The 18080-nt window shown below is 41.5% G+C and overlaps 1 protein-coding gene across 5 annotated transcripts in view; it reads left to right on the top strand.

The window, feature by feature from the left end:
• The window catches only part of TMEM131L (transmembrane 131 like), a 73127-nt gene extending 58537 nt beyond the window's left edge, over positions 1-14590 (top strand). For 2 of the 5 annotated variants that reach the window (XM_082237535.1, XM_082237539.1), the window contains 13 exons: positions 306-491; positions 1264-1413; positions 1925-2541; positions 3173-3327; positions 4901-5025; positions 5510-5664; positions 6395-6580; positions 9325-9403; positions 9865-9950; positions 10511-10631; positions 10759-10850; positions 12658-12800; positions 14171-14590. In XM_082237535.1, the coding sequence (XP_082093661.1) occupies positions 306-491; positions 1264-1413; positions 1925-2541; positions 3173-3327; positions 4901-5025; positions 5510-5664; positions 6395-6580; positions 9325-9403; positions 9865-9950; positions 10511-10631; positions 10759-10850; positions 12658-12800; positions 14171-14449 (2374 nt within the window). In that variant the 3' untranslated portion in view covers positions 14450-14590. The remainder of the gene's footprint in view (positions 1-305; positions 492-1263; positions 1414-1924; positions 2542-3172; positions 3328-4900; positions 5026-5509; positions 5665-6394; positions 6581-9324; positions 9404-9864; positions 9951-10510; positions 10632-10758; positions 10851-12657; positions 12801-14170) is intronic. The other 3 variants (XM_082237538.1, XM_082237536.1, XM_082237537.1) reach the window with 3 other exon arrangements.
• The last annotated feature ends 3490 nt before the right edge of the window (positions 14591-18080 follow it).

An 18080-nucleotide genomic window follows, 5' to 3' on the forward strand; every position in this document is an offset into this window, starting at 1 on the left:
TATGTGTCCTGCTGAAGGCACCTCTTGCTCAAGGAGTTTCAATAACATCTAGGACTTCTACTTGAATTCTTTTCAGACAGATGGGAATAAAGGTTATTGTATGTAATGGGTATGTGCAGGCTTCAGCCATGTGTATTAGGTGCTGTGTTAAAGGATTCTCCTCATTGTGATCAAAGGGGTTACAAGTGAATCACAAAGACTGGTAGGAGGAAGCAGGGGGTTTGATGTTAAACAAAAATACAGGACTTTCATGGGACCTGATTCCCGTCAAAATGTCACTGGCTTTTTAATTTTTTGGTGTGCAGGTTTACTCCAGATTTTACTTCTTCATGGGTTATCCGTGAGCTGACTCTGGTGACTGCTGGTGGTGTCGAGTTCCACTTCACTCTCAATGTGACTCTTCCTCACCATCTTTTACCACTGTGTGCAGATGTGGTACCAGGACCCAGCTGGGAAGAGTCCTTCTGGAGGCTTACAGTGCTCTTTGTCAGGTAAAGCATTTATTTATACATATTAACAAATTTATAGACTGCTTCATGGCATAAAGCCTGGAAATTTTCAGTCTCAGACACCTAAACCTTAGATTTTAAAGCAGCAGCAAGATGTTATCAAGAAAAGGCAACTTGACCACCTCCTCACTGTCTTACTAGATCTGGTTTTTCCTTGAGCAGGAAGCATTTCCCCCATAAATGCAAGCCCCTCTAATACAGAGATAGAGCACCTAGGTCTGTCCAAGAGGTTACTGGACTACAACTCCCAGCATTCCTTGCTGTTTGTTGTGGGTGGGGCTGATGGGAGTGCTACAGCTTCTAGGGAACAAGTTGGATACCTTTTTATATGCCTTGAAAACATACCCAGGAAGTATGATGTAGCAGGCAGAAAGTCATAGACAGGAGACGCTATTAAACGGAAGATGGGAGTTGCAGTGGCTAATTCCAGACAGGTTGGGATTAAGAAGTATTATACCTGAAGAAGGGATGCTCCGGGCAATACAGTGCTGTTGGGAAGAAGGAATTCCTCCCTTTAGCTGGAGATATAACATGCTTGGTAAACTAGCTGAAGACTACCAGGTTCCATGCAGAGGGAAATATTTCCAGTCGGTCTCAATGATCCCACTTTTATGAATGCTGGCTGTAATAACTTCAACACTGAACACAATTAACACATTCAATTTGATGTTAGTTCCAACCTCCTGAATGTAAATCTTGCTTTATTTCTACACACACGTTTTGCTGAAAACATTTATCTTTCCCTGTCTTGCAGTTTGTCTCTTCTGGGTGTGATTCTGATAGCTTTCCAGCAAGCGCAGTACATCCTATCGGAATTCTTGAAGTCAAGACAAAGGCAGAATCCCAGTCCTCCTGCACTGCCAAACAACAGTTCTGTGGACATCATCAGCTCTGAAACGTACAAGTAATAAATATTAACTTTCTGTTAGGTGCCTTGATGTGAAAATCTCTTTAAAGTGATGATGGTGTTGCTGTTTGATTCTGAGAATAGATAGGTGGTGGTTGGAGATGCTAGTTCCTCAAGAAAGGAACAGTTTCTTGACAATTGATGTTGCTGTTCAGATGCTGATAAAAAACGGCTCATTACACATCACAGAAGTTGTGTCCTCAGTGTGGGAAGGGAGAAATATGTAACCTGCCTTCAGTATATGATGGAGATGGTGAGGGGAAGGAAACATGGGACAGTCGTGCTTCTTGATACTAATCTGAAGCTAATTTTCTGTGCAATGGCTAAAATAATGAAATACACTTTTTGCAAAACAGGATAAAAATGGTATCAAGATGGCTTCCAGGAAAAAATAGTGCTCAGTATTATGCCTTATTTTCCAGTCTCCCCCTGGTCTTGATAAAATGATTTATGAACAAATATGATCTTTGTGCCATAAATAAATGTAATCACTTTATTTCTGATCTAGGAGCAGTTGCAAAACCTTTACGGATACTTACGGTTCTTCTGATAAAGGGAAAGGAAAAGGCTCCCTTTCTGTGGGCACAGCAACTAGCCGGAGCCAGAATGCTGCCAAAAGGAGTCCAGCAACATACAGTCATTCTCAGAAGAAGCACAAGTGCTCTGTATACTATGGTAAACCAAAATCAAGCACAGCAACCAGCACCACTATTCTAACAACTGATGACAAACAGAACCCAGTGGTCGAAAATCAAACTCCAGCAGCAAAGGAGGACATTTGCACTGTTAGTGAGACTTGGCTGAGCCTGAAATATGCCAGTAGCATAAATGTAAACATGCAAAAGAACTTGACGCACCCAGGGAACTTTCTAGATAAAGAAGAGAGTGCATTGAAAAATGCAACGCCTATAAAAAATACTTCTTCAGAGTGCAATTTGAAGGAGGGTCTTCGAACAAGTATGTTTCCTAAGGAAACGAACCTTAAGACTTCAGAAAATGTAGCTGAGCTCAAAGAACCTGAGCTGTGTCCTTTGAAGTCATCAAAGAAGCTGTCTGAAAGTCGCTTCCCAAGACATTCACCTCAGCAACAACCGGAATTTCAAGAAGTTTCCAGGAAAAACAATGGTAACATTTTTAAAAAAATACAGAAATAGATAGTTTTGAGTAGTCTGAACTGAACTAATACTAAACTAGAGGAGGGCATTTTTGAAATGACATCGAAAGGAAAAAATACAGTAATTTCTTATCAAACATACAGACTTCATTACTTTTAAGCACATGTACTGTAGTCAGTTTAAATGCTTGTAGAAGTTTAAATTCTTTAGTTTTATTTAAATTCTAATTAAGACCCAGTGTTGCAAACTGAAGTACATTGCGGATTTTGCCAGTTGGGGAGAAATGGTGAAGAAAATAAAAACTACCAACATCCATAGCAAAGAAAAAGGGAAAATTCTTTTTGAGCAGTATGTGGATTACCAATATTACACAAAAGCAAACATACACAGCCCACCTGTAGCCCTCTTCAGTCATTCTTCTTAGTCACACAATTGTCACTTTGTGAAGGAGTAGGGTACTGCCAAGGTCTATTCCCTCCAGCACATCTGCAGAGGGCTGAAAACAAGGAGGGAAATAACATACTGTTCTTTGTGCAGTTGTTATTTTGTAAGTAAGCACTTACCTGACAGAGGTGAATTTCACTTGAAATATTCTTACATGGTGAGGTAAATACTGTATCGTTTTTGTTTTTATTTTGAAGGGAATAGCCAGCAGGTGTCTCTCAGGAATGAAATAGAAAGCTGTGACTCTTTGAAAAAGCAGGTGAACACAAAGCCCTCAGCAGAGAAGGCGATAAATAAAGGGCCTAAAGATGAACTGCAGTGCTGTGGAAAACGGGAAGTTTCTTCTGCTGAGGTTTGAATTGTTACATGCTTCTTTAAACATTTTGGAACTGGGATTTTAAATGCAATTGCAGATAAACACCTAAGAATAAAAATTTCTGGGACATAAGCAGTGCTTTTTTTCTTAAAAAATGTTTAGGGGTACTCTCATTTTCCTACTCATATTGAAATACTACCCCTCAATGAGGCCAAACTTAGATTCACAAAATGTTCAGGGGTATGTGTACCCCTGCATACCCCCAGAAAAAAAGCCCTAGACATAAGATCCCGTGAGTGTAATTGATAGTGGCCAGATTTCTATTGCTGGCAATGAGAATAAGGAGCCAATTAATTATGTGAAGCTTGAAGGATTATTTCCAGGCGTTTATTTACCCGAGGTTACTCTTTGGCTTTGTATATATCTGACTTACTGTTGCTACACTGTTACACTTTTTCTTGTATTTTGGCATACTGTATGTTTCTATTTCTGGTTGTTGACTGTAATGAACTGATGATGAAATCAGAATATGTTTATAGTGGGGAAGTATACCCAAGTATTTCCATATGTAGAAATTGAAGAAAGTTTCTATGAAAGCTTGTTGTCTCATGGGTTTCTAGCTAATTCAGTGACCTTTGTGATCACTTTGCAAGTAAAAATGTGATGAAAGAATGGCATAGCCATTTTTACATAGCATAGGTTACATATTGGGTTGTGTCCAACAAATACATCATATTAGCTTAAGGACTTCCACCTGGGCAATGGCTCTGTCACTTCCTAAACACCTCGTGCCATGTTTAACCCAGAAGAGAATGTGGGGGGCTTGGAGAAAGGAAAGGGAGACAAAGTGCCATTGTATAGGCAGCTAATGGGACAACATAATTGGATATAATCTGGCATTTCTTCAGCCTCAAAAATAGTGGTGTAAACTTAGCCTGCCGTCATTCATATCGTACTATAAATAGAGAATTCCAAGACCTGTTTTAGAAATCTAGAGGCTGAGTACATGCTAACTTTTGCTACAGTATATCCTGTGAGAGGCCCTTTATACCCATTGATTTGAACAGTATAGATTTGTAGTGCATATGCGTTCTTGAAGAAACAATCTTATGGTTGAAATTTGCATTCCCTGTTCGCATTGCTTTGGAATGGTTGTAGCTGTGTAATCTAAGCTTGAAATAACTTTTCAGGCAAGTTTGTCCCTTAATAAAATAGCAATTCACGTAATCAGAACAGATGAGGTAAAAAAAAAGTGAAGAAAGGAAGAATTTATGGAGGGTAAGTTTAAAACTGAGCTAGTCATAAATCTGACAGGTGGTTCTGGTTTTAATCGAGGCAAAATTGTGTAGGCCATTGTTTCAGCCCTTTATGACTGTGGTATTTAGCTGAGGAAAGAATCAAGGAACGTGGAGGAGAATAAAATTGCATGCTAACACATTTCACAAGACTATAGTTTTTTTAACGTTAATATTAATGACAATTTTGCATGATAATTATTTTCTGATTAAAATGCTGTGCGACTGTAGTCTGCCAGATTTTGAAAACAATGATACAAACTCATAATCTTAAGTAATATGTCTTAATAAGTCCTGTTTTTTTTACCTTTCAGCAAGAAGATACTCACCGAAAAAATGGGTCTCCAGAGAAAAGAGAAGGGCATGTACCAAATACAAACTGGAACAGAAATAGGACAAACAGAAAGAATAAGAAGAAGCATGCTAATTTATCTGTACGGTATGTATGGCTGCTTCTTTATGTTCAGATTTTTAAATTTAGGAATGCAAGCAGTATTTCCACCACTTTTTCTTGTTGTTTTCTTGTTAATTTTTGTTCACAAAACAATTTTTTGGTTAATTTTTACTTTTTCCTTGCTATTCTTAATTTTCATCCTACCCTTCTGCCAAAGAATCAAGAATGGCATTAGAGCCATTGAACAAGCCTCTAGGCCAGCCTTCCCTAACCTGGTGTTCCTCAGGTGTTTCATACTACAATGTTCATCATCCCTAACCATTGGCTACAACTGACTGAGGCTGATTGGAGTTGTTACCAAAAACATCTGGGTGGACCAAGTTGCAAAAGGCTGCTCTAAACTGTATGTGAAAACCCATGTCAGGACTGTTCTGTTTTAGTAGCATGCAAACAGATTGTTCACATAGGTAACTAAGTAATAGATGTACCACATGTAAGATAACTACCCCTTTGTTGTTGTTGCTTGTAGGGTTCCTGAACAGAGTGAGTTGAAGCATGTGTGTAGTGGTTTTGAAAGACCTGAACTTAGAACTAATGTTAATATAAGAAACTGGTGTGGTCAGAGCAATGGAGAAACATGTAAAGGAGAAGAGAGAGGTGGCTTACCCACACAGAGAGAAGCAGGTATGTAATCAAAAGCGACTCAGAACCAAATGCTATGCATAACTAGTATTAGTAGTTTGCTTTTGATTCCGCTCCTATTTTTCTATTGCACTTTGTCTTTAAGATAGAGCAGTGCTACGGCGTGATGAATCTTCTGGTTCTTTATCCCCTTTTGTGTATGAGCATTCTCAGCCAAGGAGAAAGAATTGGGGAGTTCAAGCCAGCGATAAATACACTTGACAAAACCTTCAGTTCCTAACATGGGCGGGGTGTGTGTATGTGTGGTGGAGCTTATAGAGAAAGATGCCTGAATGCAAGTTCCAGCCTCATTGTTGAGTAGGAAGGTTTGGGTTCCTAAGGACATTTGGGTGAATGTGCTTAGAAGCCTCTTCATTATTGGGAATGTGGATAAGGCAGGAACACAGGAAGGTCTCGGCATAGGAAGGTCTGAAGTTGAGCCACCACAAATGGGGAAAAGTGTTCCTCTTGACATCATGTAGTATCAGTATGTATCTGTGAAGGCTTCTGAAGCTCAGGCATAGAAAACATTTATAAATGGGTCCCATCATATTCTATCCACTTACCCACTTGGGATATATGCTAAACCAGTTCAGTATTTTTCCTAGTTAACAAAATATAGAATGGATAAGAATGTTCAGTGTCTGGTCAATTGCATATATTTGCCAGCTAGGTGGAATAAGTTGGCGAGTCATAAACTTCTGTTTTGTTACAAATTTTCCAAATTGCCTAGAAGGTTTCTATCAGTGGCCGAAGAAGAAGTGCCTGGAAAGGTTTTGCTCGGATTCAAGCTCAGACTGTGGAAGCTCTTCAGGGAGTGTTCGTGCCAGTCGAGGCAGCTGGGGGAGCTGGAGCAGCACTAGCAGTTCCGATGGTGACAAGAAGCCAATTATTCCTAGCAGGCACTTCCTTCCTTCTAGTAAGTGCTGTAAGAGTGTGTGCATTCAGCATTTCTTGAGGCATCAGAGTCTGAAAATTGCAAAAGAAGAAGCTGCAATAACTCAATTATTACAGAATTATTTTCAGTGGAGTGTCTTTTAAAGCCTTAACTGGGCAACATGAAATTCATTTAGAAAAAATATTTATATGCTGCCATATCACAGAAATATATCAAAGCGGTATATTTAATTATCCATCTCCCTTAAAACAACTGTAGAATTATTGAATATGGGATTAAGTGAATATAAATATATAGATTATATATTCAAATACATACAGCCAAAGAGAGAAAAGCCACATCACCTTACAAATTGCTTCTACCGTGGTTTATGCTGTACTAACCTAAAACTGCATTCAGCATTGGCAGTTAGTATGGGGTTCGTAAGGCAAATAAAGCAGACCAGCATAAATCTACAGCTTTTTTGCAGCCCTGTTTATTATCAACACAAATCTCTTCCTCCAATAATCTGCTTGGCATCAACGTTGTCCTCATTTCAACGCCAGGCAAATGCTTTTTCTGGGCATTTGGGTCATGATGGGATATTTTTTACCATGCTTACATTTTTACTTATGTTTATGTATTTTTACTTTTTTGTTGTTGTTATATATCAGTTCAGGACTTTTTGTTGTGAAACTATACTAAAACTCTATACACCCCCCACCCCAAAAGAAAGAAGAAAATGCTTGATAAATATTTTGTTCATAGCTTCTGACCTGTTACAAGTTTGCACTTGATTACACTGGTCAACAATAAATTTGTTGTCTGTGTTTTTTCAGTTGATTTAGGATGAATCTGATGCGCTGAATCCAAAAATCACATTGGCTTTGCTCAATCAAGTCAAGTTTTTGAGCTATGGCCACATGTCATTTTTTTACGTTTTTGTTCACATGTATGCTTGTGTGGAGCATTTTAGAAGAAGTTGGTGGGGGTAAATTGCCATGTCGAATAATTGTTTTGATTGGAAATGATTATTTTAATGACAAGAAGTATTCAGGTCCAATAGTTCTGGGTGATTATGTCAAAAAGGGATCAGTTTGAAGTCATAAAACCTCGAAATCTTCCATAAATTGGTGTGGCAAAGCATAAAGTTGGGGGATCAAAACTAAATTAATCCTGATCTTCAATCAGCACGTCGTCCTGTATCTCATTGTGATGAAATTCCAGTGCCTATCTTCAGAGAACTTCCTGACATTAGTGACGAAGATGCCTCCAGTATTGAAGGACATGAAGAAGAAGTGGTTCTTGAAGATGCTCCACATCCATTTTCCCAAAAGGAGTTGAATGATCTAGTTCGCGACCTCAGCTTGTCAAAGTACTCTGCCGAACTGTTGGCATCCAGATTGAAGGGAAAAAACCTCCTCTCTGACAGTGCTCGCATCAGTTTCTTCCGCAACAGGCATCAAGAGTACCTCCGTTTTTTCTCGGAAGAAAAGGACTTGGTGTACTGTGCAGATATCGCGCAGCTTCGGCTCAAGCTTGGAGTGCCACAGTACGAACCCAAAGATTGGAGACTGTTCATTGACAGCAGCAAGCGATCACTGAAATGTGTTCTGCTACACAACGGCAACCAGTTTGCCTCTATACTCCTGGCTCACTCGACTACACTGAAGGAGAACTATGAAGCGGTGAAGTATGTGCTGGAGAAAATTGGTTATGATCAGCATAAGTGGTTTATTTGTGTTGACCTGAAGATGGTGAACTTTTTGTAGGGACAACAGTCTGGCTTCACCAAGTACCCATGTTTTCTGTGCATGTGGGATAGTAGGGACCGTGCTCAGCATTACACGAAGAAGGACTGGCCTGTGCGGGAGGAATTGGTGCCTTGCAAAGAAAGGAACGTCATCAACGACCCTCTGGTGGACAGAGACAGAATACTCTTCCCACCGCTGCACATCAAGCTCGGCTTAATCAAGCAGTTCACCAAGGCTCTGGACAAGGATGGTGACTGCTTCACTTACTTGTGCCAGGCTTTTCCAGGATTGACCATGGAGAAGTTGAAAGCTGTCATCTTTGAGTCTTCAGGTCCGTCAGCTCATCAGAGATCCAGAGTTCGGAAACTCAATGAACGAAGTGGAACTGGAAGCGTGGAAGGCATTTGTTCTGGTAGTGAAGAACTTTCTTGGCAACAGTAAGGCCAGAAACTACGCAGAACTTGTCAACAACATGCTGACTGCTTTCAGAAACCTGGGCTGCAACATGAGCGTCAAGATGCACTACCTATTTTCACATATGGACCGGTTTCCTGAGAACCTGGTTTCAATGAGTGACGAGCAGGGGGAGAGATTCCATCAGGACATGAAAGAGATGGAGACCAGGTATCAGGGTCGCTGAGACGCAGTCATGATGGCTGACTACTGTTGTACTCTGAAGAGAGACTCTGAAAAGAGACCTCCCTGCCGCTGAGCATTCCAGGAGTTCCAAGAAACAGAAGTTCAAGCCCTGAAGTTTGAAAAATGGTGAAGCAACATGCAATTTACGTGTACTTACCTTTATCAATGCCCACCATTCAGTTTACAGCAAACCTGACCTGATGGAGAGAAACGGATGCCATTTCCTGATTCAGCAGGGCAAAAATACCCTAAATCAGTTGTAGAAATCTAGACAACATTTAAAAAGTAAAAAATTGTTGCCCAGTGTTATCTATGCAGTCCTAGTATGTAGAAAACTGTATTGTATTATTTTACCAAAATGTCGTGTTCAGCTTTATTCTGTCATTTGCATAGGGGAAAGTATTTCATGCAGCGATTTTCCAGCTGAAACACCCATCTCTTTAAACCCATCTCACAAAATCTGCAACACCAGGTAAATACTTTAAAGAATCACATTCAAATGTGATTAGCAACTGAACTGGGGAGGGGGAATACTACTAAACTAAATTTGTAATGCTCAGTAGTGTTTTTGCATTATATCTTATTTTATGCAAAACGTATGTGCTGTAATATATCTTATTTCTAATAGCTGGTAACGCTTCAATTGCTGCCTTTATGTTGCTAATGGTATTAAATGACTAGTCCACCACTACCATACAAATGATGTGTGCAGCACACACAGACCTCTATACATATATTTATTTTTGCATGAGCCTGTTTAGTGTGTGTCTTTCTGTGTGTAGATAAATTGGGTTTGTTAATTGATATGCATACAGATTTCCCACCTGCCCCATGCCTGCAGGAAATCTGTTTGACATACATAGCTTCCTTGTATTAGGACAAGGATAGTTGATTTTTCTAAATATAAAATAATTTGTTTGCACTTGTCTTCAGCAGAGATGTGAATGGTGTCCCTCAATATCCAGAAAACCTATGCCCCAACTTCCCTGACATAAGTGTAGATCCAGACAAAAATAAAGGTTAGTTAATCCAAGTGAAACTAGATAATGGGACAACTTCATTGGGTACAAACCCTTGTTTACTGGATGGTATGTAAATATTGCATTGTACACAATATAAATAAAATCAAAACTAAGGCACAAAATGTTTTAAATACACAGAGGTGCACAAAAATGCTAAGTATTATTAGAATATTCCAATTTGTTGTGTTCCTTGGACCTGGAAACGTGATTATTAAAAATCATAGTTAGTTTGAACTAAGCCAGTTTAGGTAATTATGCTTTCAAGTTGGCTTGTTCTGAAACTTAACCATAGTTAATGTGAAAACCACACTTGTATCAGACTGTACAACATGACAAGCCATACTTAATCAAAAGATTTTGATTCCTTCCTCCTGGCTATATGGGAGGAGGTAAAGGGAGAGGGGAAGAGAAGGTGCAAGGCTCACTATATTTCACTCTTGCTTGTGCAGATTGTGCAAATGCAGCTGGAAAAGGCAGAATTGAATTGCTTGGTGGTGCTAATGCTTGACAGTTTGTTAATTTAGAGGTAATGATTTCAATTTTACTTGTCCTCCCAGGTCTTTATCCAGCGGGGGACCTGTGGCCGCCTCAACCTGTGTGCCTGCCAAATAGCGTGAACTACAGCCTTGAGAACAACATCCCATGCATGATCCAGGAAAACCCTTCATTACACAATGGGCAAGTTTATTTCCCTCATCCCTCCTGTTACACATTTTACTAAAACAATGGTATTATTTTGTAAACTGCCAATACATGGGTATTTTGTTTTTGTTCCTGAAATGCTAAGTTTTGCTTTGTCTTTTAGTAGCTTCATTGATTGGAATGCCTCCTGTGATGGTCAGTTTACCAGCGTGTACTGCCCAGTGGAAGTGAATGAATACAATGCTTTTCCAGAAGGTAAGTCTCCTACAATCCATTAGATCCATTTCAGTCCGGGTTCTGTCCTGGTTTTGGGACCGAGACGGCTCTGGTCACCCTAACAGATGATCTTCTGGACCACTGCCTCGCCGATGTGGGGATACAGGGCATAGCCCGTAAATGGCTGCGCTCTTTTATCTCTGGTTTGGGACAGAGGGTGGCGCTAGGGAGGGAGATGTCATCGCACCACTCCTTGGTGTGTGGAGTGCCTCAGGGCGCAATCCACTCCCCGATGCTTTTTAACATCTTTATGCACCCCCTTGCCCAGATTGTCTGGAGCTTTGGGTTGGGTTTGTCACCAATATGCTGATGACACTCAGCTTTGTCTGCTGATGGATGGCCATACCGACTTGGCCCCGGACACACTGACCAGATGCTTGGAAACTGTGGCTGGATGGTTTCGTGGGAGCCGACTGAAACTAAATCCTTTGAAGACAGAGGTCCTCTGGCTGGGTCGGGATGGTATGGGGATGAGGGACCAACTCCCTTCTCTTGTGGGGGCCCAATTAGTGCCATTGCCTTCCGTTATGAGTTTGGGTGTAATCCTTGACGCCTCCCTTTCCATGGAGGCACAGGTTACAGCAACAGCCAAGGCGACATTTTTCCACCTTCGCTGCATCAAGCAGTTGGTCCCTTACCTTTCCCACCCCGACCTGGCCACAGTGATCCATGCAACGGTCACCTCCAGGCTTGACTACCGTAATTCGCTCATCCCGGGGCTGCCCTTGAAGCTGTCCCAGAAACTCCAGCGGGTGCAGAATGCTGCAGTGAGGCTCCTCACGGGGTCTCTGCCATGGGAGCATATTCACCCAGTGCTTTTCCAGCTGCACTGGCTCCCGGTAGAGTACAGGGTCAGATTTAAGGTGCTGGTTTTGACCTTTAAAGCCCTTCACGGCCTAGGACCCTCGTACCTACGGGACCACCCCTTCCGGTATGCCCCACGGAGGAGCTTAAGGTCCAAAAATAGCAACACTCTGGAGGTCCTGGGCCCTAAGGAAGTTTGATTAAGCTCAGCCAGAGCCCAGGGCCTTTTCAGCACTGGCTCCGGCCTGGTGGAACGCTGTGTCTCATGAGACCAGGGCCCTGCAGGATTTGATTTCTTTCCACAGGGCCTGTAAGACAGAGTTGTTCCACCTGGCCTTTGGCTTAGAATCAATTTGATTCTCTCCCCCTCTTTCTTTTTTCCTTTCTCCTCCTGTGAAAAGGCTGCGTTTTAATGTTTTAATGTTGTATTTTAATCTTCTTAAGTTGTATTTTAATCAACTTGTTTTTATTATTGGTTGTTAGCCGCCCCGAGCCCAGTCTTGGCTGGGGAGGGCGGGGTATAAATAAATTTTATTATTATTATTATTATTATTACAAAACCATGAGTGGTTTAGAAACAGGCACTTGTCCTTTCCCAGCAGGTGCTCAGGTGAACAGCTCCCAGATATCAAATGACAGCTTCCCTACCTCATCTTAGCTCTTGTGAACACCTTGCAGTCTCCCCACTGCCCCATCTGACTCCCAGCTCATTGCACTGACTTGTGTAACTATAGTGCTGAAGTCCATCTCTTGGGAGATGATGTTTGTGGTCCACAAGGCCTATCTATATTCTTCCTCAGCACTGCCTGTATCTTCCTCTTCCCACACCCTACCTCCCAGTGATCTACAAACACACACACACACACACACACCCCAGGCTGATAGGATCCAACTGCTGCAATAATTAAGAAAAATGTAGAACCACCCTACAGAATTAAGTTAATTGTTGGTTGACAAATCTGCCCTTTCTCCCAAACTATAGAAAATATGAACTATCATAATGGCTTCCCATGCACTGCGGAAGTTCAGAGTACAGCCTACATTGATCACAGCTGCCAATCTACTTGGAGCACCCCACCTAATATCCCTCCAACTTGGGAGCCAAGCAATTATGTCAATTCAACAGTGAGTATAATGGGTGTTATATTACTATAGTATAGTAACATAGTAGCCATCTAGTTATATGTGACTGTCCCTTACATCCTCTTGTTGATCATTTCTTTTTAGTGAGTTCTTTAAAAAAAAGACTTATTTCAAGATTTAGCCCAGATGGTTTCAATTCTTTTTTTTTCTACTCTGGATTTAATTCTAATTTTGGTGCAATTGATACAAATTTTCTTTGTAGCAGTTATGCAATTCTTTTTGTACCGAAATGCATTTTCTACAGAAATCATTTGAGAACATGTAGGAAAATGCGTGAAAACTTACTTTTTCCTGGACGTAAGAATGGAAAACAGTTTAGATTTCAACAGTTTAAATATTAATAGTATTCAACATCAGTATGGGATTCTTTTAAATATAAAAAGCAGGGGGGGGGGACGGGACCTGGTGAAATGGCAGACGAAACAGAAGTGTAGTCAGGAAATTGCCAGCATGATTTTGTGTGTGTGTTTTGGAATATGCTTTTGTTCCTGTTGTAGGCCGATCAGTTTAATGCTATTTTTTCCAGAGTTTATGCTGGATCTGAACACTGAAGGAGGGCCAAAAAAGAGACACTGAATTGTTGCTCATTTATTTCCAGGGTGGCACAGAGCATTCTGTGCTTCAGGTTTTTTTTGTTTAGGTAGTGCTCTCATTTAGAAGTTTTTTAAAACTCTGATAAAGCAAATGGTGTTGGTGAGACGATTCAGAGCAGATCTTAAAGTTCTCCAGTTTTGACAGAAGCAGAACACCTGTGCTCAGACATGTTCCTGGCCCTGCTGCTTCCCTTGCACTGCTTATGATTACTTGACTCTGTCAGTAATCACCTTAAGAGGGTGTGTTTTCCACTGACTGAAGGAGTGAAGGGATGGGTGAGAAAACAGGCAATATCACACTGTTGTCTTGCTTTCTAAGGCCCACCATTCCTGTGTCTGGCCTTACTGTTGTTTGTCCACACAAACGACACATTTTAAGCCATTTAAGTAAGTGCCATGCAGGAAACGATTTTAAGAGTGCATGTTGTTAAATATTTGCTCTTAAGCTAATTAAATAAGGAGTTTTGCAGGGGGTATTGAATCTCTTTATCTCCCAAGCTGCTTTTCCAAACATCATCTGTTGAGTTCTTCTAAATGTGTATGTTTTATGGCACACCCAGTTCATGAAAACTTTTCTCTTCAACAAAGCTTTGGGATGATTAACATTCAATGGCCTTTTAAATGTGTCTTTAGGAAAGGGGTTAATGGTTTGTTTTGCTTTTGCTTTTGTATTTTTGGGTGAAGGGCAGTATACAAATTTAATAAAGGATAGTGGTAATGATGACGATGTTTTGTGTTGCCTGTTTTTTTCTCTTCCAGTCCTACCTCTCAAGCACCAGGAGTTTGTCACCCATGTCTGGACTCTTTGGTTCCATCTGGGCCCCCCAGAGTGACATCTATGAAAGCTGTTGCCCAGTCAGTGCCACCACTCAGCATTCAGCCCAGGTGGAAAACCAGGCAGTTCTTTGCAAGCAGGAATGCTACCCGAGATTTAACCCATTCCGTGCCTATATGAACTTGGACATATGGACTTCAGCAGCCAACCGGAATGCAAATTTCCCTCTTTCTAGGGAGTCGGGTTACTGTGGAAACATGTGAAAAGGAATTTTATTTTTAAAATGTGAAATAAAAGATGCTTTCAGTTTTGATTACTAGAATAAGCTGGTTGTTGAACTAGACTTCAATGTTGGTGGATATTTTGGCACTTTTGTATGGAAAATAAAACTTTTTTTTACTGAGGTTTCTGGATTTTCTGCTTTCTTTTTATTGTTGTTGTTTATTATACTTACTAATTGTACTTTTTGTGAAAGTAACTCAGAGCAACCTACGACAATAACAAACAGCATATTCATTAAAACAATCATAAAACAAAACAGATAAATCTATGAAAATAATATTTTAAGAAATGGAACAACAACAGCCCCCCCCCAAAAAAAACCCAACCACTGATAACTCTCAAATAATAAAGCCAAGCTAAATAAAAGAGCAATCTGGCAGTCTAGAATCATAGAAACTGGAGTTGGAAGGGACACCAAGGGTCATCTAGTTCTCCCCTTTCCCCAAGGACCAGGACTAGGATCTAATAGAATTAAGTTACAAGAAGGCAAATATGAGTTAAATCTTAAGAGATGCTTGACAGAACAGTTTGACAATGGAAAAATGTGGGTTCTCCCTGCTGGAAGACTTCAGACTGAGGACAAACAGTTGCCGGTTGGCAGATGCTCCACATTTTCCTGCATTAAGATGGACTACATGGCCCTACAAAGTCCCCAAAGAGCTCCATAATTCGATGATGAGAAGGTTGCCCCAGTATATGTTGTTTTCTTTTCCCTTAAATTCACTCTCCATTTGCCTGTTGTTGGTTTAAAAGTAGTGCTAAGTGAATGTTTCATCAGTGCAAGGATTTCTGCTTGGGTAACAGTCATCCTCTCATTCCCCTATGTACCCCCATAATCTAGGGATTTCCTCAACCCTCTGGGGCAGATTTGGGGAGGGTGCAGAGTACCTGTGGGAAGAGGAAAGGGGGGAAAGCCCCATTGTACAAGCAGACGTCCTTGCACAGATGCGCAACATTCATTGAATAGCCATCCAAGTCCTTTGAGGAAAGGTAAAAGGAGCTGGAAATACTTAGTATTTTGATAAGAAATTACGTGATAGCAGAGTAGAATACAGATCAACCAAATGACAAGAAAGGGAATTTCAGCTAAACACTGCAGAAGAACTTCCCGACTGTATGAGTGACTCTATTCAAAGGATTGTCCAGGTGTGGTTTTTTTCAACCACTAGATCAGGAACTGTCATACATTTTGTAATTAATTTTGCAGTGTTTACTAGCAGGAAGTAGCAAATTTGCTAAGGGTTTTGAGAGCTCTGCATTCTTTCTGTTTATAGGAACTCTTTCTGAAAGCAGTATGTCGAGAAACTAGTTTTGCAACCACCGTTAGTCATATTACTCTGTTGTTATTATAGAACTGTCTTGGCATTGTCATCCTAAATCGAAGTCTTCAAATATCTGAATGGCGGTCACACAGAAGATGATGCATACTTGTCCCATCGCTCCAGAAGTGCAAGTCCAGAACTGATGGGTGAACACAGGAGAAGACGCTACCTAATGGTAAGAGTTGTTGAACAACAGAACAGTCTCCCTTGGAGGTGGACTCTTCTTCACTGGAGATACTTTAAGCAAAGGCTGGGCACTCAGGTGTCAAGAGATGCTATAGCTGCATCTTGTGTAGATCCTACATGGAACAGAAAGTTGGACTAGATGACTTCTTAGACCTCTTCCTTTCCAACTCTGAAATACTATGATAAGAGTGCCAGAAACCAAGACTGGTAACAACAGAAAAAGACAGCAAGTAGCTCAGCATGCAGAGGGCCCAAAATTTAGTCCCATTTCCTGGCACCTTCCGTTGGAATGATGATCTCAGCAGTCCTACAAAAGGCTGCCTGAGGCAGAGGCGTAGCAAGCCCAGGTGGTACCTGGTTCGGATTTTTTTTTTGTCCCCCCACATTGACAGCTCGGGGTAGGCTTGGGAGTTGGGTGAGCACTGAATGTCCGCCCCCCTTCCTATGCCTCTGCGCCCCCACCCCCATGACTCTCAAGTACCCCAAGCTGTTGGGGGGAGCTGTGCCACTTTGCTGGGACGCTGGCAAAGCTGTGTCTCCTCGGGAGCCACGGCTCCCGTCCTTCCCCCTCCCACCTGGCTCACCGTAAAGCGGCAAAGTGGGAGCCGCTTACAGGGAGACTGGGAGCAGGGGCCCTGGCTCGCTGTAAGCGGCTCCTGCCGGCGGCGGAGGGATCTCACTGCCATCTGTACAGAGCTCCAGCGACACTGGTGGCAAACCGCTATGTACAGTGCATGTGCAGCGTCGCTACTTACAGCGCAAGCATGTGACACTCTGCATGCGTTGTATGTAGCGGTTTGCCGCTGGCGCCGCTCGAACACCGTACGGATGGTGGACTCGTGGCTGCAGCCACAAACAGAGGATCCTCCACATGTGGCTGCAGCAGCACGATGGTTGCTTGGGCCGGGGCAGCAGGGCAAGCACCCTGCGGGGTGCCTTCTTGTCACCCTCCCAAACATGGAACCCGGGGTGCGCCGCCGCCCCTGCACCTTGCGACGCCACCGGCCTGAGGGTCTGGGGAGTCAACTACCAGTGCATAACTAATTATTGGGTTCTGTATGAGGCAGTTTTATATGTTTTAACTTTTGCTCATTAGCTTTCACAGGTGTGTGTGTGTGTGTGTGTGTGTGTGAGAGAGAGAGAGAGAGAGAGAGAGAGAGAGAGAGAAAGAACTTTATGGATGTGGCCATTGTGGACACAGCTGTTAAGATCAGAAACAAGAATTGGTAGCCCAGAAAATGGTACCAAAATAGATGCGAGTTCTGCTGCTAGATTGCAAGGGATTTTAAATTACTCCTTCCACAGTTTTCTTCTAAAATACATTTAAAATATATGTTAGCCTCAAAACTTCTTTTTATGCAATAAATCCAATTTTGCAACCGAAACTGATTCACACTAGAGAATACACACACAAACACAGCTTTACTTTTTTAAAGACTTCAGTCCTATACACACTTATTCTGGGAGTAAGGGCTACTGAATTTACTGGATTTCCTGTGGACCTTACACAGGCATATATAGGATTGCATTGTTACCAAGGCTGCGGTCCTATGCACATTTACTCAGGCATAAGTCTTGATGAAGAAAGCAGGGTTTACTTCTGGGTAATGTGGAAGATTGGGCTATATAAATAAACAACCTTTCCTTCAATAAAGTTCATGGGACTTGGCAAGTGAGTGAGTACAGAATGAATATTGCAGGTTAAGTTGAATTAAAACCATACCTAGCCTTTCCCATTTTCTACTTCAAACATCCAAGCAGCAGACACGATGGTTGTGTCTGTAGGTTCCAAAAGAGAACACAACCTCTTGAGTGACTGTGCTTATTTTAAGAATCTGGAAGTTGAATGTTTCCTGTTACCCGTTTCAATAATTTTAAGTCCCTTATGGCATATGGTTTTACTTCCTTGAATAATTCTATGATCTGAAAAGAATAGATGAAATTCATAGAAAAGCCAAACAATAAAGTTTCAAATTCATAACAGAGAATGTGTGTGCATTACAGCGGTACCTCGGGTTACATACGCTTCAGGTTACAGACTCTGCTAATCTGGAAATATTACCTCAGGTTAAGAACTTTGCTTCAGGATGAGAACAGAAATCGT

The sequence above is a fragment of the Podarcis vaucheri genome (assembly GCF_965113315.1).
Source record: "Podarcis vaucheri genome assembly, chromosome: 9".
NCBI lineage: Eukaryota > Metazoa > Chordata > Lepidosauria > Squamata > Lacertidae > Podarcis > Podarcis vaucheri.